The 12,206-nt window shown below is 58.2% G+C and overlaps 2 protein-coding genes across 2 annotated transcripts in view; both read left to right on the top strand.

Annotated features, from left to right (window-relative positions):
* Nucleotides 1–334: 334 nt before the first annotated feature.
* On the top strand, nt 335–5,273 carry NECAP2 (NECAP endocytosis associated 2). The gene is made up of 8 exons (XM_058818761.1): nt 335–522; nt 1,371–1,471; nt 1,551–1,655; nt 2,759–2,840; nt 3,361–3,469; nt 3,813–3,975; nt 4,093–4,168; nt 4,463–5,273. The coding sequence occupies exons 1-8, from the start codon at nt 422–424 to the stop codon at nt 4,509–4,511; spliced, it is 786 nt and encodes a 261-aa protein (XP_058674744.1). The 5' UTR covers nt 335–421; the 3' UTR covers nt 4,512–5,273.
* Nucleotides 5,274–6,130: 857 nt separating this feature from the next.
* Nucleotides 6,131–12,206, top strand: part of CROCC (ciliary rootlet coiled-coil, rootletin) — a 32,712-nt gene continuing 26,636 nt past the window's right edge. The window contains 6 exon segments of the mRNA XM_058818538.1: nt 6,131–6,376; nt 8,208–8,318; nt 10,652–10,831; nt 10,910–10,993; nt 11,069–11,160; nt 11,982–12,147. Of these exon segments, the coding sequence (XP_058674521.1) occupies nt 6,131–6,376; nt 8,208–8,318; nt 10,652–10,831; nt 10,910–10,993; nt 11,069–11,160; nt 11,982–12,147 (879 nt within the window).

Genomic DNA, 12,206 nt, shown 5'->3' with positions numbered 1-12,206 from the left:
TAAATTAATTAATATAGAAGAAACCTAATTATATGTAATATACAACCCAGTATCTAATACATATATTTAACATCGTATCTATCTTAGAGAACCTACAATGCTATAATACATAGTATATAACGCTGTAATATAAATCAATGGAAATAGTAGACTCCACTATCTGATTTATAAGATTTATAAAATGACCTGATTTATAAAAGCAGTGAAACCTGTGGGTTTCGTGGCTCGGGGCCCAGAGCCAGTTCCAGTTTCCGCAGCGAACTGGGACCAGTTTCCGCAACGCCCCGCACCGGGTCCTCCCGCCCGCAAGGGGGCGCCGCGGGTGCGGAAGCGCCTCTCTCCGCCGGGCCCCGCCCCGTCCTGGGCGGCCTGAGGCACCCCCGGGGTACTACCGAGGTACCATCGAGGCGGCGGGGCCGCAATGGCGGCCGAGGCAGAGGAGGAGTACGAGTCGGTGCTGTGCGTGAAGCCGGCGGTGCTCGTGTACCGGGTGCCGCCGCGGGCGTCCAACCGCGGCTACAGGTGGGGCCCGCGCCCGCCCGCGGGGTGTCAGCGCTTCCTGGCGTGGGGGGGCTCCCCCTCTCCCCGCGGGGTTTGTGGGGTCCCCTCCTCGTGAGGTGTGCGGGGCTTGTGGCTCTCAGAGGTGTTCGGGGTCTCTCCCTCCCTGTGGGGCAGCAATAACTGCTCCTCATGGGGTATCTCAGCCCTTCGGTGAGAAAGCTCAGCCCCCGTGGGTTCCCTCAGGTGGTGTCTGTGCCCTCATCCCACCCCGTGGGCTGTCTCCATCCCCCCCGTGTGTTTTGGGGTTCCCACCCCATCAGTGACCCCCAGCCCAAGGCCGTCCTGCCACAGCCGCCTGTCCCTAACAAAACTTCGGCTCTGGAAACTCCGCGGAAAGGGAACCGAAACCTCCCGCGCAGCTCTTGCCTGCTCCCCGCCCAAACGCAGCAGCTGTTTTGGGGTGAAACGAGCCATTTTGTGACAAACTGTCCCCACCCTGGCCCTGTCAGCAGGCAGAGGAGCTCCGTGGGTGCCCCGGGGCAGCACAGGGGCTGTGGGTGGCACGGGGGCTGTGGGTGGCACAGGGGCTATGGCGGCACAGAGGCTGTGGTCAGGCACGGGGGCTGTGGGGGCACAGGGGCTGTGGGAGCACGGGCGCTGTGGGCTATACAGAGGCTGTGGGTGGCACAGGGGCAGCACGGGGGCTGTGGGCGGTACGGGGGCTGTGAGCGATACAGGGGTTGTGGGTGGCACGGGGGCCGTGGGCGGCACTGGAGCTGTGGGAGCACGGGGGCTGTGGGTGGCACGGGGGCTATGGTGGCACGGGGGCTGTGGGCAGCACCGGGCTCAGGCTCCCTCCTGCTCCCCAGGGCCGCCGAGTGGCAGCTGGACCAGCCCGCCTGGAGCGGCCGCCTGCGGATCACGGCCAAGGGCAGCACGGCCTTCATCAAGCTGGAGGACAAGAGCTCGGGTGAGGGGGATCGCGGGGCTCCGGGCGAGCGGCGCTGCGGGCTGGGCCCGGCGTTACCCGGCCCCTTGCTGTGTTCCAGGAGAGCTCTTTGCCCAGGCTCCTGTGGAGCAGTTCCCCGGCATCGCTGTGGAGGGCGTGACGGACTCCAGCCGATATTTTGTCATCCGCATTGAAGATGGGAACGGTGCGTCCCGCACAGCCGCGGACCCCGCAGAGCCCTCGCTGCTGCTGTTCGGGAGGGATTCCTGCTTCCCATGGCCGAGTGTTCCCTGCACGGGAGCAGAGGGAGGAGCTGCCTCCCTGCCACGGCTCTGACCTTGGCCCGGAACAAAAACTCTTGGGTTTGGCTGCTCAGCGTTGGCAGGAGGATGCAGGAACACCCCCCTGCTGCCAGTTAATTAAAAAGCTGTTTGTACTGTGCAGCCAACGAGGTCAAACACCTGGAGAAGGGAGGGCTCTGGGCTGACCTAATTGTGGCCTTCCAGTCCCTAAAGGGGCTCCAGGAGAGCTGGAGAGGGAGTAGGGACAAGGGGCGGAGGGACAGGACACAGGTAATGGCTCCCACTGCCAGAGGGCAGGGCTGGATGGGGTGTTGGGAATTAGGAATTGTTCCTGTGAGGGTGGGCAGGCCCTGGCACAGGGTGCCCAGAGCAGCTGTGGCTCCCTGGTGTAGAAAACGGATTTTTTTACCCTGGCAGTGTCCAGGGTTAGAAGGGGCTTGGAGCTACCTGGGATAGTGGAAGGTGTCCCTGGCCTGGAATGGAATGGGATGGGATTTACTGTCCTTCCAACCCAAACCATTCTGGGATTCTGTGATCCCCAGTCCCGTGGCTCAGTCTCCAGTGTCCCAGCTCCCTCTGGAGGCAGCGCCAGGCACGGGGCCGTGCAGGATGGGGTATCCCATCCATCCCCATTTCCATTCCCATCCCATCCCATCCCATCCCATCCCATCCCATCCCATCCCATCCCATCCCATCCATCCCCATTCCCATCCCATCCCATCCCATCCCCATTTCCATTCCCATCCCCATTTCCATTCCCATCCCCATTTCCATTCCCATCCCCATTTCCATTCCCATCCCATCCCATCCCCATTTCCATCCCCATTTCCATCCCCATTTCCATCCCCATTTCCATCCCCATTTCCATTTCCATCCCCATTTCCATCCCCATTTCCATCCCCATTTCCATCCCCATTTCCATTCCCATCCCATCCCATCCCATCCCATCCCATCCCATCCCATCCCATCCCATCCCATCCCATCCCAATCTCCTCTCCCTGCCCAGGCCGCCGGGCGTTCATCGGGGTTGGCTTTGTGGACCGAGGGGATGCCTTTGACTTCAACGTGGCTCTCCAGGACCACTTCAAGTGAGTTTGTGCCTCTCCCTGTGTCCTCTCAGCTCTGTTTTTGGCAGGTCTCCTCCAGGAGAGGTGGAGAAGTGGGAGCTGGGCTGGGCAGCTGTGGTGGGAAGAGGAGGGAGCTCACAGCTCTTCCTCTCTCCAGGATTTCCCAGCTTGTATCAGCAGCCTCCCAAACTGGGCATCCAAATTCCCACTCCAGCTTCCCCAATTTAATTCTTCTGCTTCCTATATCAGCTGTAAGGGGCTGCCCTGAGGGGCTGCTCCAGCTGCCGGGGATGGTGGAATTTGGAATTTTGGGGTTTTGGGGTTTTGGGGAGGGATGGATGGATGTGGTGCTGTCTGAGGGATCCGTGGGGCTCCGGCAGGTGCTGCTGGGAATCATCCCCTGGGTGCTCCCTCAGGTGACGTCCCAGCTCACACCTTTGCAGAGCTGCTGCCCCAGAGGGATGATCCTGAGCAGGATTTATTTGTCTGGGGGAGCCTGGGGCAGGCTGTGTCTCCTTTTCCATGGATTTAATTCCCACAGGTGGGTGAGGCAGCAGAGCGAGCTGGCCCGGCAGGCCCAGGACCTGGAGCAGGGACCCAAACTGGATCTGGGCTTCAAGGAGGGACAAACCATCAAGCTCAACATTGCTGTGAGGGCCTTTCTTTCCCAGCTGATTCCAGCTTTTCCTTTGGGTGCCACGAGGAAGCAGCAGCTCCTCCCTGAAAACCCCAGGCACGGGCTGAGGGCAGAACCCATGGGGATAACATTGTCTGCAGGGGTTGTGGTGCAATCAATTCCTGCTGCCAAAACCAGGCCTGGGGGATCTGGAGAGAAATCCACCCCTGCTGTGACCGTTTGGATGCACCAGCTGTGGGACATCGCAGCAGTGCAGGATTTTATTCCCAAATTAAAACAATTTGGCTTCCAGGGTTTTCACGCTCTGGCTCTGGATTTAAAGGCAATCCCACCCAAACTTCCTGCTCTCCTTTCAGAACATGAAGAAAAAAGAAGGAGGGACAGGGAGCACCAGGCCACGTCCTGCAGTGCCTGGGAGTCTGAGCTTGCTCCCACCACCCCCTGGAGGAAAATCCAGCTCTGGGGAGCGCCCAGCCCCGCTCCCCACGCCTGCCCAGCTCCCAGGAACCCCCATCACAGGTCTGTGCTCACCCTGAGCTCCTCAGGGGCTGCTGCATCCATCAAAGGGGGGAGGCTGGCAGTGAGAGTGGGAAATCACTCCTGCTGTTGTTTCCTCTCTTCCCGACTTCCTGACAGACTCCCTGTTGTCCTGGCCTCAGCCCACTGCTGCTCCTGCTGCTGATGTCTGGGGAGACTTTGCCAAAGCTTCAGGGTGAGCAGGAGAGGGATTTGGGGGGGATGTGGATGCCTGAAAACCACCTGGTTTTGCTGGAAAACCCCACTGGGGTGGGGGCACTGCTCCATCCAGTCCCAGCTTTGGGATTCAGAGGTGGCTCTGCCTCTGTGCTGCCAATTCCCTGAGTTTGGGTCCATCGACACTTCTTGCTCTGCTGCTCCAGGAGAGTTTTGGGGTGCTCCTGGATGACCCATTTGCAGCTCAGTTTCCTCCCTGCATGCCTTTACCCTCTCTAAACACCATTTTCCCCCTGTTTTTCCCTCTCTATAGGTCAGCTTCCAGCCAGGCTCAGGGGAACACTGGCTGGGTTCAGTTCTGATCCCACCTTGACCCACCTTTCCCCATGTGGGTGCTGGGATCCTCAGGATTCTATGGGACCAAAGAAGCAGCCTCAGGACACCTCACTCCTGCCCTTACACCCACCCAGTGCCAGAATGCTGCAATAAGTGCTGGGAAGAAACAGCCACGTGCCTTAAACACTCCACACCAGGATCCTGGGAGACTTTGGAGGCTTCTCCTGTGGGAAAAACCATTAGGTCCCTCCCTCTCCTTGATAAGGAGGGAGAGCTCAGGGATTCCTCTGCCTTTTGCTCGTGCTTTTGGGCTGGATCAATCCTTCCCTGGGCAAGGAGCATCCTCCTGGATCCACTGAAACCTTTCCCTGCCAGGATGCCAAGCACCACCTGGATTTTTTTCTGAGCACTTAACTGGGATGTGGGGAGCCTGATCCTGGTGTTTCCAAGCTGAAATTCCTCATTTCTTACTCTGGGAAGTTTGTTTTTATCCTCCTCTATTTTGAAGACACGATTTTTTACTCATTTCCATGGACATTTTATTAAGGACAGAATGGAGCCAAGCTCTTGGACAGAGCTGGGGTTGAGATCTCTCTTGAAACAAATAAATATTTTCTTACCTATTTATATTAAGGCTTTTCTGAGTACGAAATCCCACTTATTTTTATCCAACCCTTTGGATTCTCCTTTCCATTTCCAACTGGATAAAGGGCATTCTGCTTTCAGAGCTTTCCCCTGGGCCTGGCAGCGACCCCAGGTGAGAATGTAACGCTTCTGAGTGAACAATAAAACGGTTTTGATGCCAGACTGGAACTTTTTTCTTCCCCTGGGCGGGCTCGGAGCAGCCAGGATGAGCTTTTGTGATTCCCATTCCTTGCCGGTGCCGAGGGAATGGGATTGGACACGGAGCACAACAGAACCTGTTGCTTAGCAGTGGTTTCTGTTGGGAAGGACACCGGCAGGGGAAGGTAAGAGAGGAAATGAGGGGAAAAGGAGGGGTTTTGGGACACAACTGCTGGGGGGTGCAACTGGAGGCAGCTCCCGCCGGGCTGGAGGCATCCGAGACGCGGTAAATCCTCAATCCCATCGGCCTGCTCCCCGTCCCGGGTAATCTCCGGCTCTCCGGGGCACAAAGGGCACTTTCCCTGCCGGGGGGCGAGCGAGCCCCTCCTGCCCGGAGCGTGCTTTGGGACCGCATCCATCCCTTGCTTCAGGGGCGGGGACGCCTCCAGCCCCCGTGCTGGGGGATTTGGGGGATTTATGCCCACTTTTCCCTACCAGGGTGGGAACAGAAAGCCTTTAATTACGCGGGGGATAATTAAAGCTCCGGCGGGCGGGATGATCCGGGGTCCCGGCGCCATCCCCGCATCCCGGGGGTGTTAAAGCCGCTTCACCCCTTGGCAACCCCGGCTCGCTCCACCCCGGAGCTTTTCCTGCCGGAGCCAACTGCGGGCTTAAGGAGCTTAAGGAGCGCGGGGCTCAAGGCCGGGAGAGCGGCTCGGTCCCGGTAAGGACCGCCCCACGGCCCGGGCACGGCCTCGCCGGGGGCTGGCACTGGGCTCTGTCCCCTTCCTTTTCCTCCTCCTGCTCCGCCCGGAGCCTCGGGGTGCGTTTGCCGGCAGAGCCGCGGGGTTGCTGGGGGAGGATGGGGCCGAGCCGCTGCCGGGACCTCCAGGAAGAGGAGGGTCCCCGCTCCCGCCGTCACACGGGGAGGGGACGCGGATTTCGGGCTGATCCCGACCCCGCATCCGCTTCCCGCGGGCGGGCACCGAGCCCGAACCGCCCCAAATCCCGGGAAAAGGGGCCGGGGGACGAGGAGGCCGCGGCCAGGGGGTGCCCGGGGCTCGGGAGATGCTCCCGGGGCTGAGGTGGGGCCAGCGGGTCCTCCTCGGTGCGGGGAGAGTGGGATGGGGACCGGGAATGGGATGGGGAATGTCGGGAATGGGATTGGGATCGGGGTCGGGAATGGGACCGGGAATGGGATCGGGAGCGGGATCGGGGTCGGGAATGGGATGGGGAATGTCCGGAACGGGATTGGGATCGGGAATGGGATAGGGACCGGGAAGGGGATCGGGATCGGGGTCGGGAATGGGATGGGGAATGGGTTTGGGATCGGGAATAGGAATGGGACCGGGAAGGGGATCGGGGTCGGGAATGGGATGGGGACCGGGAATGGGAATGGGATCGGGGTCGGAATGGGATCGGGAATGGCAATAGGATCGGGGTCGGGAATGGGATCGGGAATGGGAATGGGATCGGGGTGGGAATGGGGTCGGGAATGGCGCTGGGGCAGCGGGTTTGCGAGGGGAAAGGGGTTTTTGATGGGAAAATCGCGGATCGGGGCTGCTCCGTGATCCCAGCAGAGAATCAGGGGCGGGTCTGTGGCCGCGAATGGGAAAGTGCCGCGCTTTGGGATCTTAAATGAGAATTTACGGTGGTTTGGGGATGGCGAATGCGATTTTATGGCGGTTTGGGGATCACAAATGTGAATTTACAGCGGTTCGGGGATCACAGCTGTGAATCTGCAGCAGGGTTTGGGATCACAAACACAAATTTTTAGTGATTTTTGTGGTTGCAACTGTAAATCTGCAGCAGTTTTGTTGTTGTAACTGTAAATCTGCAGCAGTTTTGGGATCACAAATAGGAATTCACAATAGTTTTGGGATCACAAATGCAAGTTTGTGCCAGTTTTATTGTTGCAGCTATCAATCGGCGGCTGTTTTGGGATCACAAACATGAATTTGCAGAGGTTTTGGCATTAGAAATCCAAATTTTGTGTCAGTTTTGTGATTGCAGTTACAAATCTGCAGCATTTTTATGATTGTAATTGGAAATCTGCAGCAGTTCTGGAATCAAAATTTAATTTACAGCAGTTTTGGGATGACAAACATGAATTTACAGCAGTTTTGGGATCATAGACATGAATTTACAGCAGTTTTGGAATCAAAATGCAAATTTGTGGCAGTTTTATGACTGCAGCTGTAAATCTGCAGGGGTTTTGTGATCACAAACACAGATTTGCAGCAGTTTGGGGATCATAGCTGCAAATCTGCAGCAGTTTTGCTCTTGCATCTATAAACCTGCCATGATTTTGTGATCCCAAACACACATTTACAGAGGTTTTATGTCCCAGCTGCAAAATGAGGTGGGTTTGGATCACAGCTGTTGATCTGCAGCACTTTGTGATCCCAAACTCCAGATTTTGGCCATTTTGTGGTTGCAGCTGCAAATCTCTGGCAGTTTTGTGATTGTGAATGTGGATCTGAACATCCTTGCAGTCACAACTGCAAACTTCCCGTGGGCTTTTGACCACAACTGTGCATTTCCAGCAGCTCTTCCCTCACAAACAGCATTCCTTGGAAGGTCTGAGTGTGGGAGGTGGCATTTCCAGCCAGGCCGGGGGGCAGAACCCTCCCCATGGGCTGGAAATTCACATTGAGGGTGGTGGGATTTTGGTGGAAATCCCCCTGTTTGTGCCTGGTTATTAAAACCAAAGCAAATATCAGGGAAGGATCCCAAGGCAGGTTGTTGTTCCTATCCCTGAGGGTCCTTTATCCAAATGCTGCAGCTCGTGGTGGCAAAGGATGCCCTGGCTGTGTCCTGGGCTAGATCCCATCCCAGATCACATCCCGGATCCCAGATCCCATCCTGGATCCCAGATCCCATCCTGCCTCTCTCCATCCCATCCCACAGGGGCCATGGCCTCGCTGCTGTCCCTGCAGGAGGAGAACAGGATCCTGCAGCAGGAGCTGTCCCGTGTTGAGGACCTGCTGGCCCAGAGCCGGGCTGAGCGTGATGAGCTGGCCATCAAATACAATGCCCTCAGTGAGCGGGTGAGCCCCCAAAATCCCCCTTTTTAACCCCAAAATCGAGAGCTGGCCATCAAGTACAATGCCCTCAGTGAGCGGGTGAGCTCCCAAAATTCCCCTTTTTAACCCCAAAATCCAGAGCTGGTTATAAAATACAACACCCTCAGCCAGCCCCCCCAAGTCGCCCTTTTTAACCCCCAAAATGCAGAACTGGTTATAAAATACAATGCCCTGAGCCAGCCCCCACAAATCCCCCTTTTCAGCCTCAAAAAATCCAGAGCTGGCCATCAAGTACAATGCCCTCAACAAGTGGGTGAGCCCCCCCAAATCCCCCTTTTTAACCCCAAAATCAAGAGCTGGCCATAAAATACAATGCCCTCAGACAGCTCTCCCAAATCTCTCTTTTTAACCCCAAAACTCAGCTGGCCATCAAGTACAGCACCCTCAGTGAGCGGGTGAGCCCCCAAAATTCCCCTTTTTAACCCCAAAATCCAGAGCGGGTTATAAAATACAACACCCTCAGCCAGCCCCCCCAAATCCCCCTTTTTAACCCCAAAATTCAGAGCTGGCCATGAAGTACAACACCCTCAGCCAGCCCCCACAAATCCCCAATTTTAACCCCAAAACTCAGCTGGCCATAAAGTACAGCACCCTCAGTAAGCGGGTGAGCTCCCCCAAATCTCTCTTTTTAACCCCAAAATCCACAGTTTGCCATCAAGTACAATGCCCTCAGTGAGTGGGTGAGCCCCCCAAATCCCCCTTTTTTTTTTTTAACCCCAAAATCCACAGCTGGCCATCAAGTACAATGCCCTCAGTGAGAAGGTGAGCCCCCCAAATCCCCCTTTTTAACCCCAAAACTCAGAGCTGGCCATCAAGTGCAACACTCTCAGCCAGCCCTCCCAAATCCCCCTTTTTAGCCCCAAAATCCACAGCTGGCCATCAAGTACAACACCCTCCCAAATCCCCTCTTCAGCCCCAAACTCTGGGCAGTGCCAGCTCCAGCTCTGGCATTCCCTGTGTGGGGCAGGGGAGCTGTGGTGTCCCCGTGGTGGGAATTGCCCAGACCAGTCCTGGCTTGCCAGGGCTTGTCCATCCCTGTTTTGTTTGTCCTGCTGGATTTTGGGAAGGAACTCCCCCTTCTCTGTGGGGATCCTTCAGTTTTCCAGCACTTTCCCCTGGCAACCAGGAATTCCAAAGGGTTTTGGCCCTCCCAGTGCTGAGTGTGCCCCAAACTGGTGGATACTGGAGGAATCCCTCAGTTTGTGCCTCAATATTCAAAATAAAAGCAAAATTCAGGAAAATACCCCTGGGCAAGTTTCCATTCCTGTACCCAAGGATGTTTTATCCACTCTGTGCCAAGTGGGAAGGGGCTTTGCTGACCCCATAGTCTGGGGTTTGAATTATCCTTAAAAACACCCCCAAAATTTCCCATTCATCCCCTCCCTGTGCATGGAGAAATGGGAAAATGTGGGAATTGGGGCCCCTGGGTGGCTGGGATTTGCCATGGAACCCCTGGGGGATGCCCGGGGGTGTGGAGGTGCCAGCCTGGGCTGAGGGATGCTCAGGGGTGTGAGGATGCCAGCCTGGGCCAGAGAATGCCCAGGGGTGTGGTTGGGGGTGCCAGTTTGGGCTGGGGGATGCTCAGAGGTGTGGGGGTGCCAGCGGATGCCCAGGCATGCGAGTGGATGCTCAGGGGTGTGAGGATGCCAGCCTGGGCCAGAGAATGCCCCGGGTTGTGGTTGGGGGTGCCAGCCTGGGCTGGGGGATGCCCAGGGGTGTGGGGATGCCAGCCTGGGATAGAGGATGCCCAGGAGTGTAGGTGGAGGTGCCAGTCTGGGCTGGGAGATGCTCAGGGGTGTGAAGGTGCCAGCCTGGGATGCCCAGGGATGTGGAGGTGCCAGCCTGGGCTGGAGGATGTCCAGGGCTGTGGATGGGGGTGCCAGCCTGCCCTGGGGGATGCTCAATGGTGTGGAGGTGCCAGCCTGGGATGCCAGGGATGTGGAGGTGCCAGCCTGGGCTGGAGGATGCCCAGGGCTGTGGATGGGGGTGCCAGCCTGGGCTGGGGAGGTGCTCAGGGCTGTGGATGGAGGTGCCACTGGATGCTCAGGGGTGTGAATGGGGGTGCCAGCCTGGGCTGGGGGATGCCCAGGGCTGTGGGTGGAGGTGCCAGCCAGGACTGGGGGATGCTCAGAGATGTGGGGATGCCAGTGGATGCCCAGGGGTGTGAAGGTGCCAGCCTGGGCCAGGGAATGCCCAGGGGTGTAGATGGGGGTGCCAGTGGATACTCAGGGGTGTGAGGGTGCCAGCCTGGGCTGGGGGATGCCCAGGGATGCCAGCCTGGTCTCCCCTGGTCCCAGCTGGAGCAGAGCCTGCGGCTGGAGCCCGAGGACGCGGCCGAGAGCCGGAGCCTGGCCCAGCACAACATCGAGCTGCGCCGGCTGCTGGAGGAGGAGCAGGCTGCCTACAAGAGGAAGCTCCAGGCCTACCAGGAGGGCCAGCAGCGCCAGGCCCAGCTGGTGCAGAAGCTCCAAGCCAAGGTAAATCCATCCCCAAGGGGGTACTGGGATAATTTGGGGACAGCCCACCATGGGTGTCACCCCCTGTCCCTCCTGCAGGTGTTGCAGTACAAGAAGAAATGCGGGGAAGTGGAGCAGCAGCTGCTGGAGAAGGCGACGGAGCTGGAGCAGGAGAGGATGACGGTGAGGGAGGCTTTGGGGGTGCCCTGCCCCAAATGCCAAATCGGGGTGATGGCCAGCGGGGGGGTGTTCCCACAGATCCAGCTGGATGCCAGCGGCTCCCAGCCCGAGGAGGAGAGCAGCAACGAGCTGGAGAACGCCCTGATCCGGCTGGAGGAGGAGCAGCAGAGGTGGGTGGGATCCTGGGGGATGTGAGGATTCCTGGGGGATGCTGAGCTCGGTGATTCTCTGGGATCCCAGGAGCAGCAGAGGTGGGTGGGAATGTTGGGATTCCCAGGGGATTCTGGCCCTGGTGATTCCTTGGGATTCCAGGAGCACCAGAGGTGGGCAGGATCCCAGGGAATTTAGGGATTCTCAGGGGATTCTGATCCCGGTGATCCCCGATCCCAGGAGCACCAGAGGTGGGCAGGATCCCAAGGGGAATGTGAGGGTTCCCAGGGGATTCTGACCTCCATGATCCCCAATTCTAGGAGCAGCAGAGGTGGGTGGGAGTGTGAGGATTCCCAGGGGGTTCTGACCCTGGTGATTCCTTGAGATCCCAGGAGCAGCAGAGGTGGGCGAGACCTGGGGAATTGTGATGTTTCCCAGGGGATGCTGAGCTCGGTGACCCCTGATCCAGGAGCAGCAGGGGTTGGTGGGAATGTGAGGATTCCCAGGGGGTTCTGACCCTGGTAATCCCTTGGGATCCCAGGAGCAGCACAGGTGGGTGGGATCCTGGGGGGAAAGTGAGGGTTCCCAGGGGATTCTGACACCGGTGATCCCCAACCCCAGGAGCAGCAGAGATGGGTGGGAATGTGGGAATTTCTGGGGGATGCTGAGCTCGGTGATCCCCTGGGATCCAAGGAACAGCAGAGGTGGGTGGGCGTGTGAGGATTCCCAGGCGATTCTGACACTGGTGATCCCCAATCCCAGGAGCAGCAGGGATGGGTGGGATCCCAAGGGGAATGTGAGGATTCCTGGGGGATGCTGACCCCGATGAACCCCGATCCAGGAGCAGCAGCCTGGTGCAGGTGAACTCGATGCTGCGGGAGCAGCTGGAACAGGCCAACGTGGCCAACGCGGCGCTGAGCGAGGACATCAGGAAGCTCACGGCGGACTGGGCACGGGCCAGGGACGAGCTGGAGCAGCGGGAGGCGGAGTGGAGGCGGGAGGAGGAGGTGAGAGACACCCGGGAGGGGATACGGGACACCAGGGAGCAGCAGCAGGGGATGAGAGG

This window comes from Ammospiza caudacuta, chromosome 22, assembly GCF_027887145.1.
Source record: "Ammospiza caudacuta isolate bAmmCau1 chromosome 22, bAmmCau1.pri, whole genome shotgun sequence".
Taxonomy (NCBI): Eukaryota; Metazoa; Chordata; class Aves; order Passeriformes; family Passerellidae; genus Ammospiza; species Ammospiza caudacuta.
The sequence above is the reverse complement of the archived record's forward strand: the minus strand, read 5'-3'. Positions and strand labels throughout refer to the sequence as shown.

Coding starts and splice junctions, on each gene's coding strand:
- NECAP2 (XM_058818761.1), top strand. CDS start 422: ATGGCGGCCGAGGCAGAGGAGGAGTACGAGTCGGTGCTGTGCGTGAAG. Junction 523..1,370: donor GCGTCCAACCGCGGCTACAG/GTGGGGCCCGCG, acceptor CCTGCTCCCCAG/GGCCGCCGAGTGGCAGCTGG. Junction 3,470..3,812: donor CCATCAAGCTCAACATTGCT/GTGAGGGCCTTT, acceptor CTCTCCTTTCAG/AACATGAAGAAAAAAGAAGG.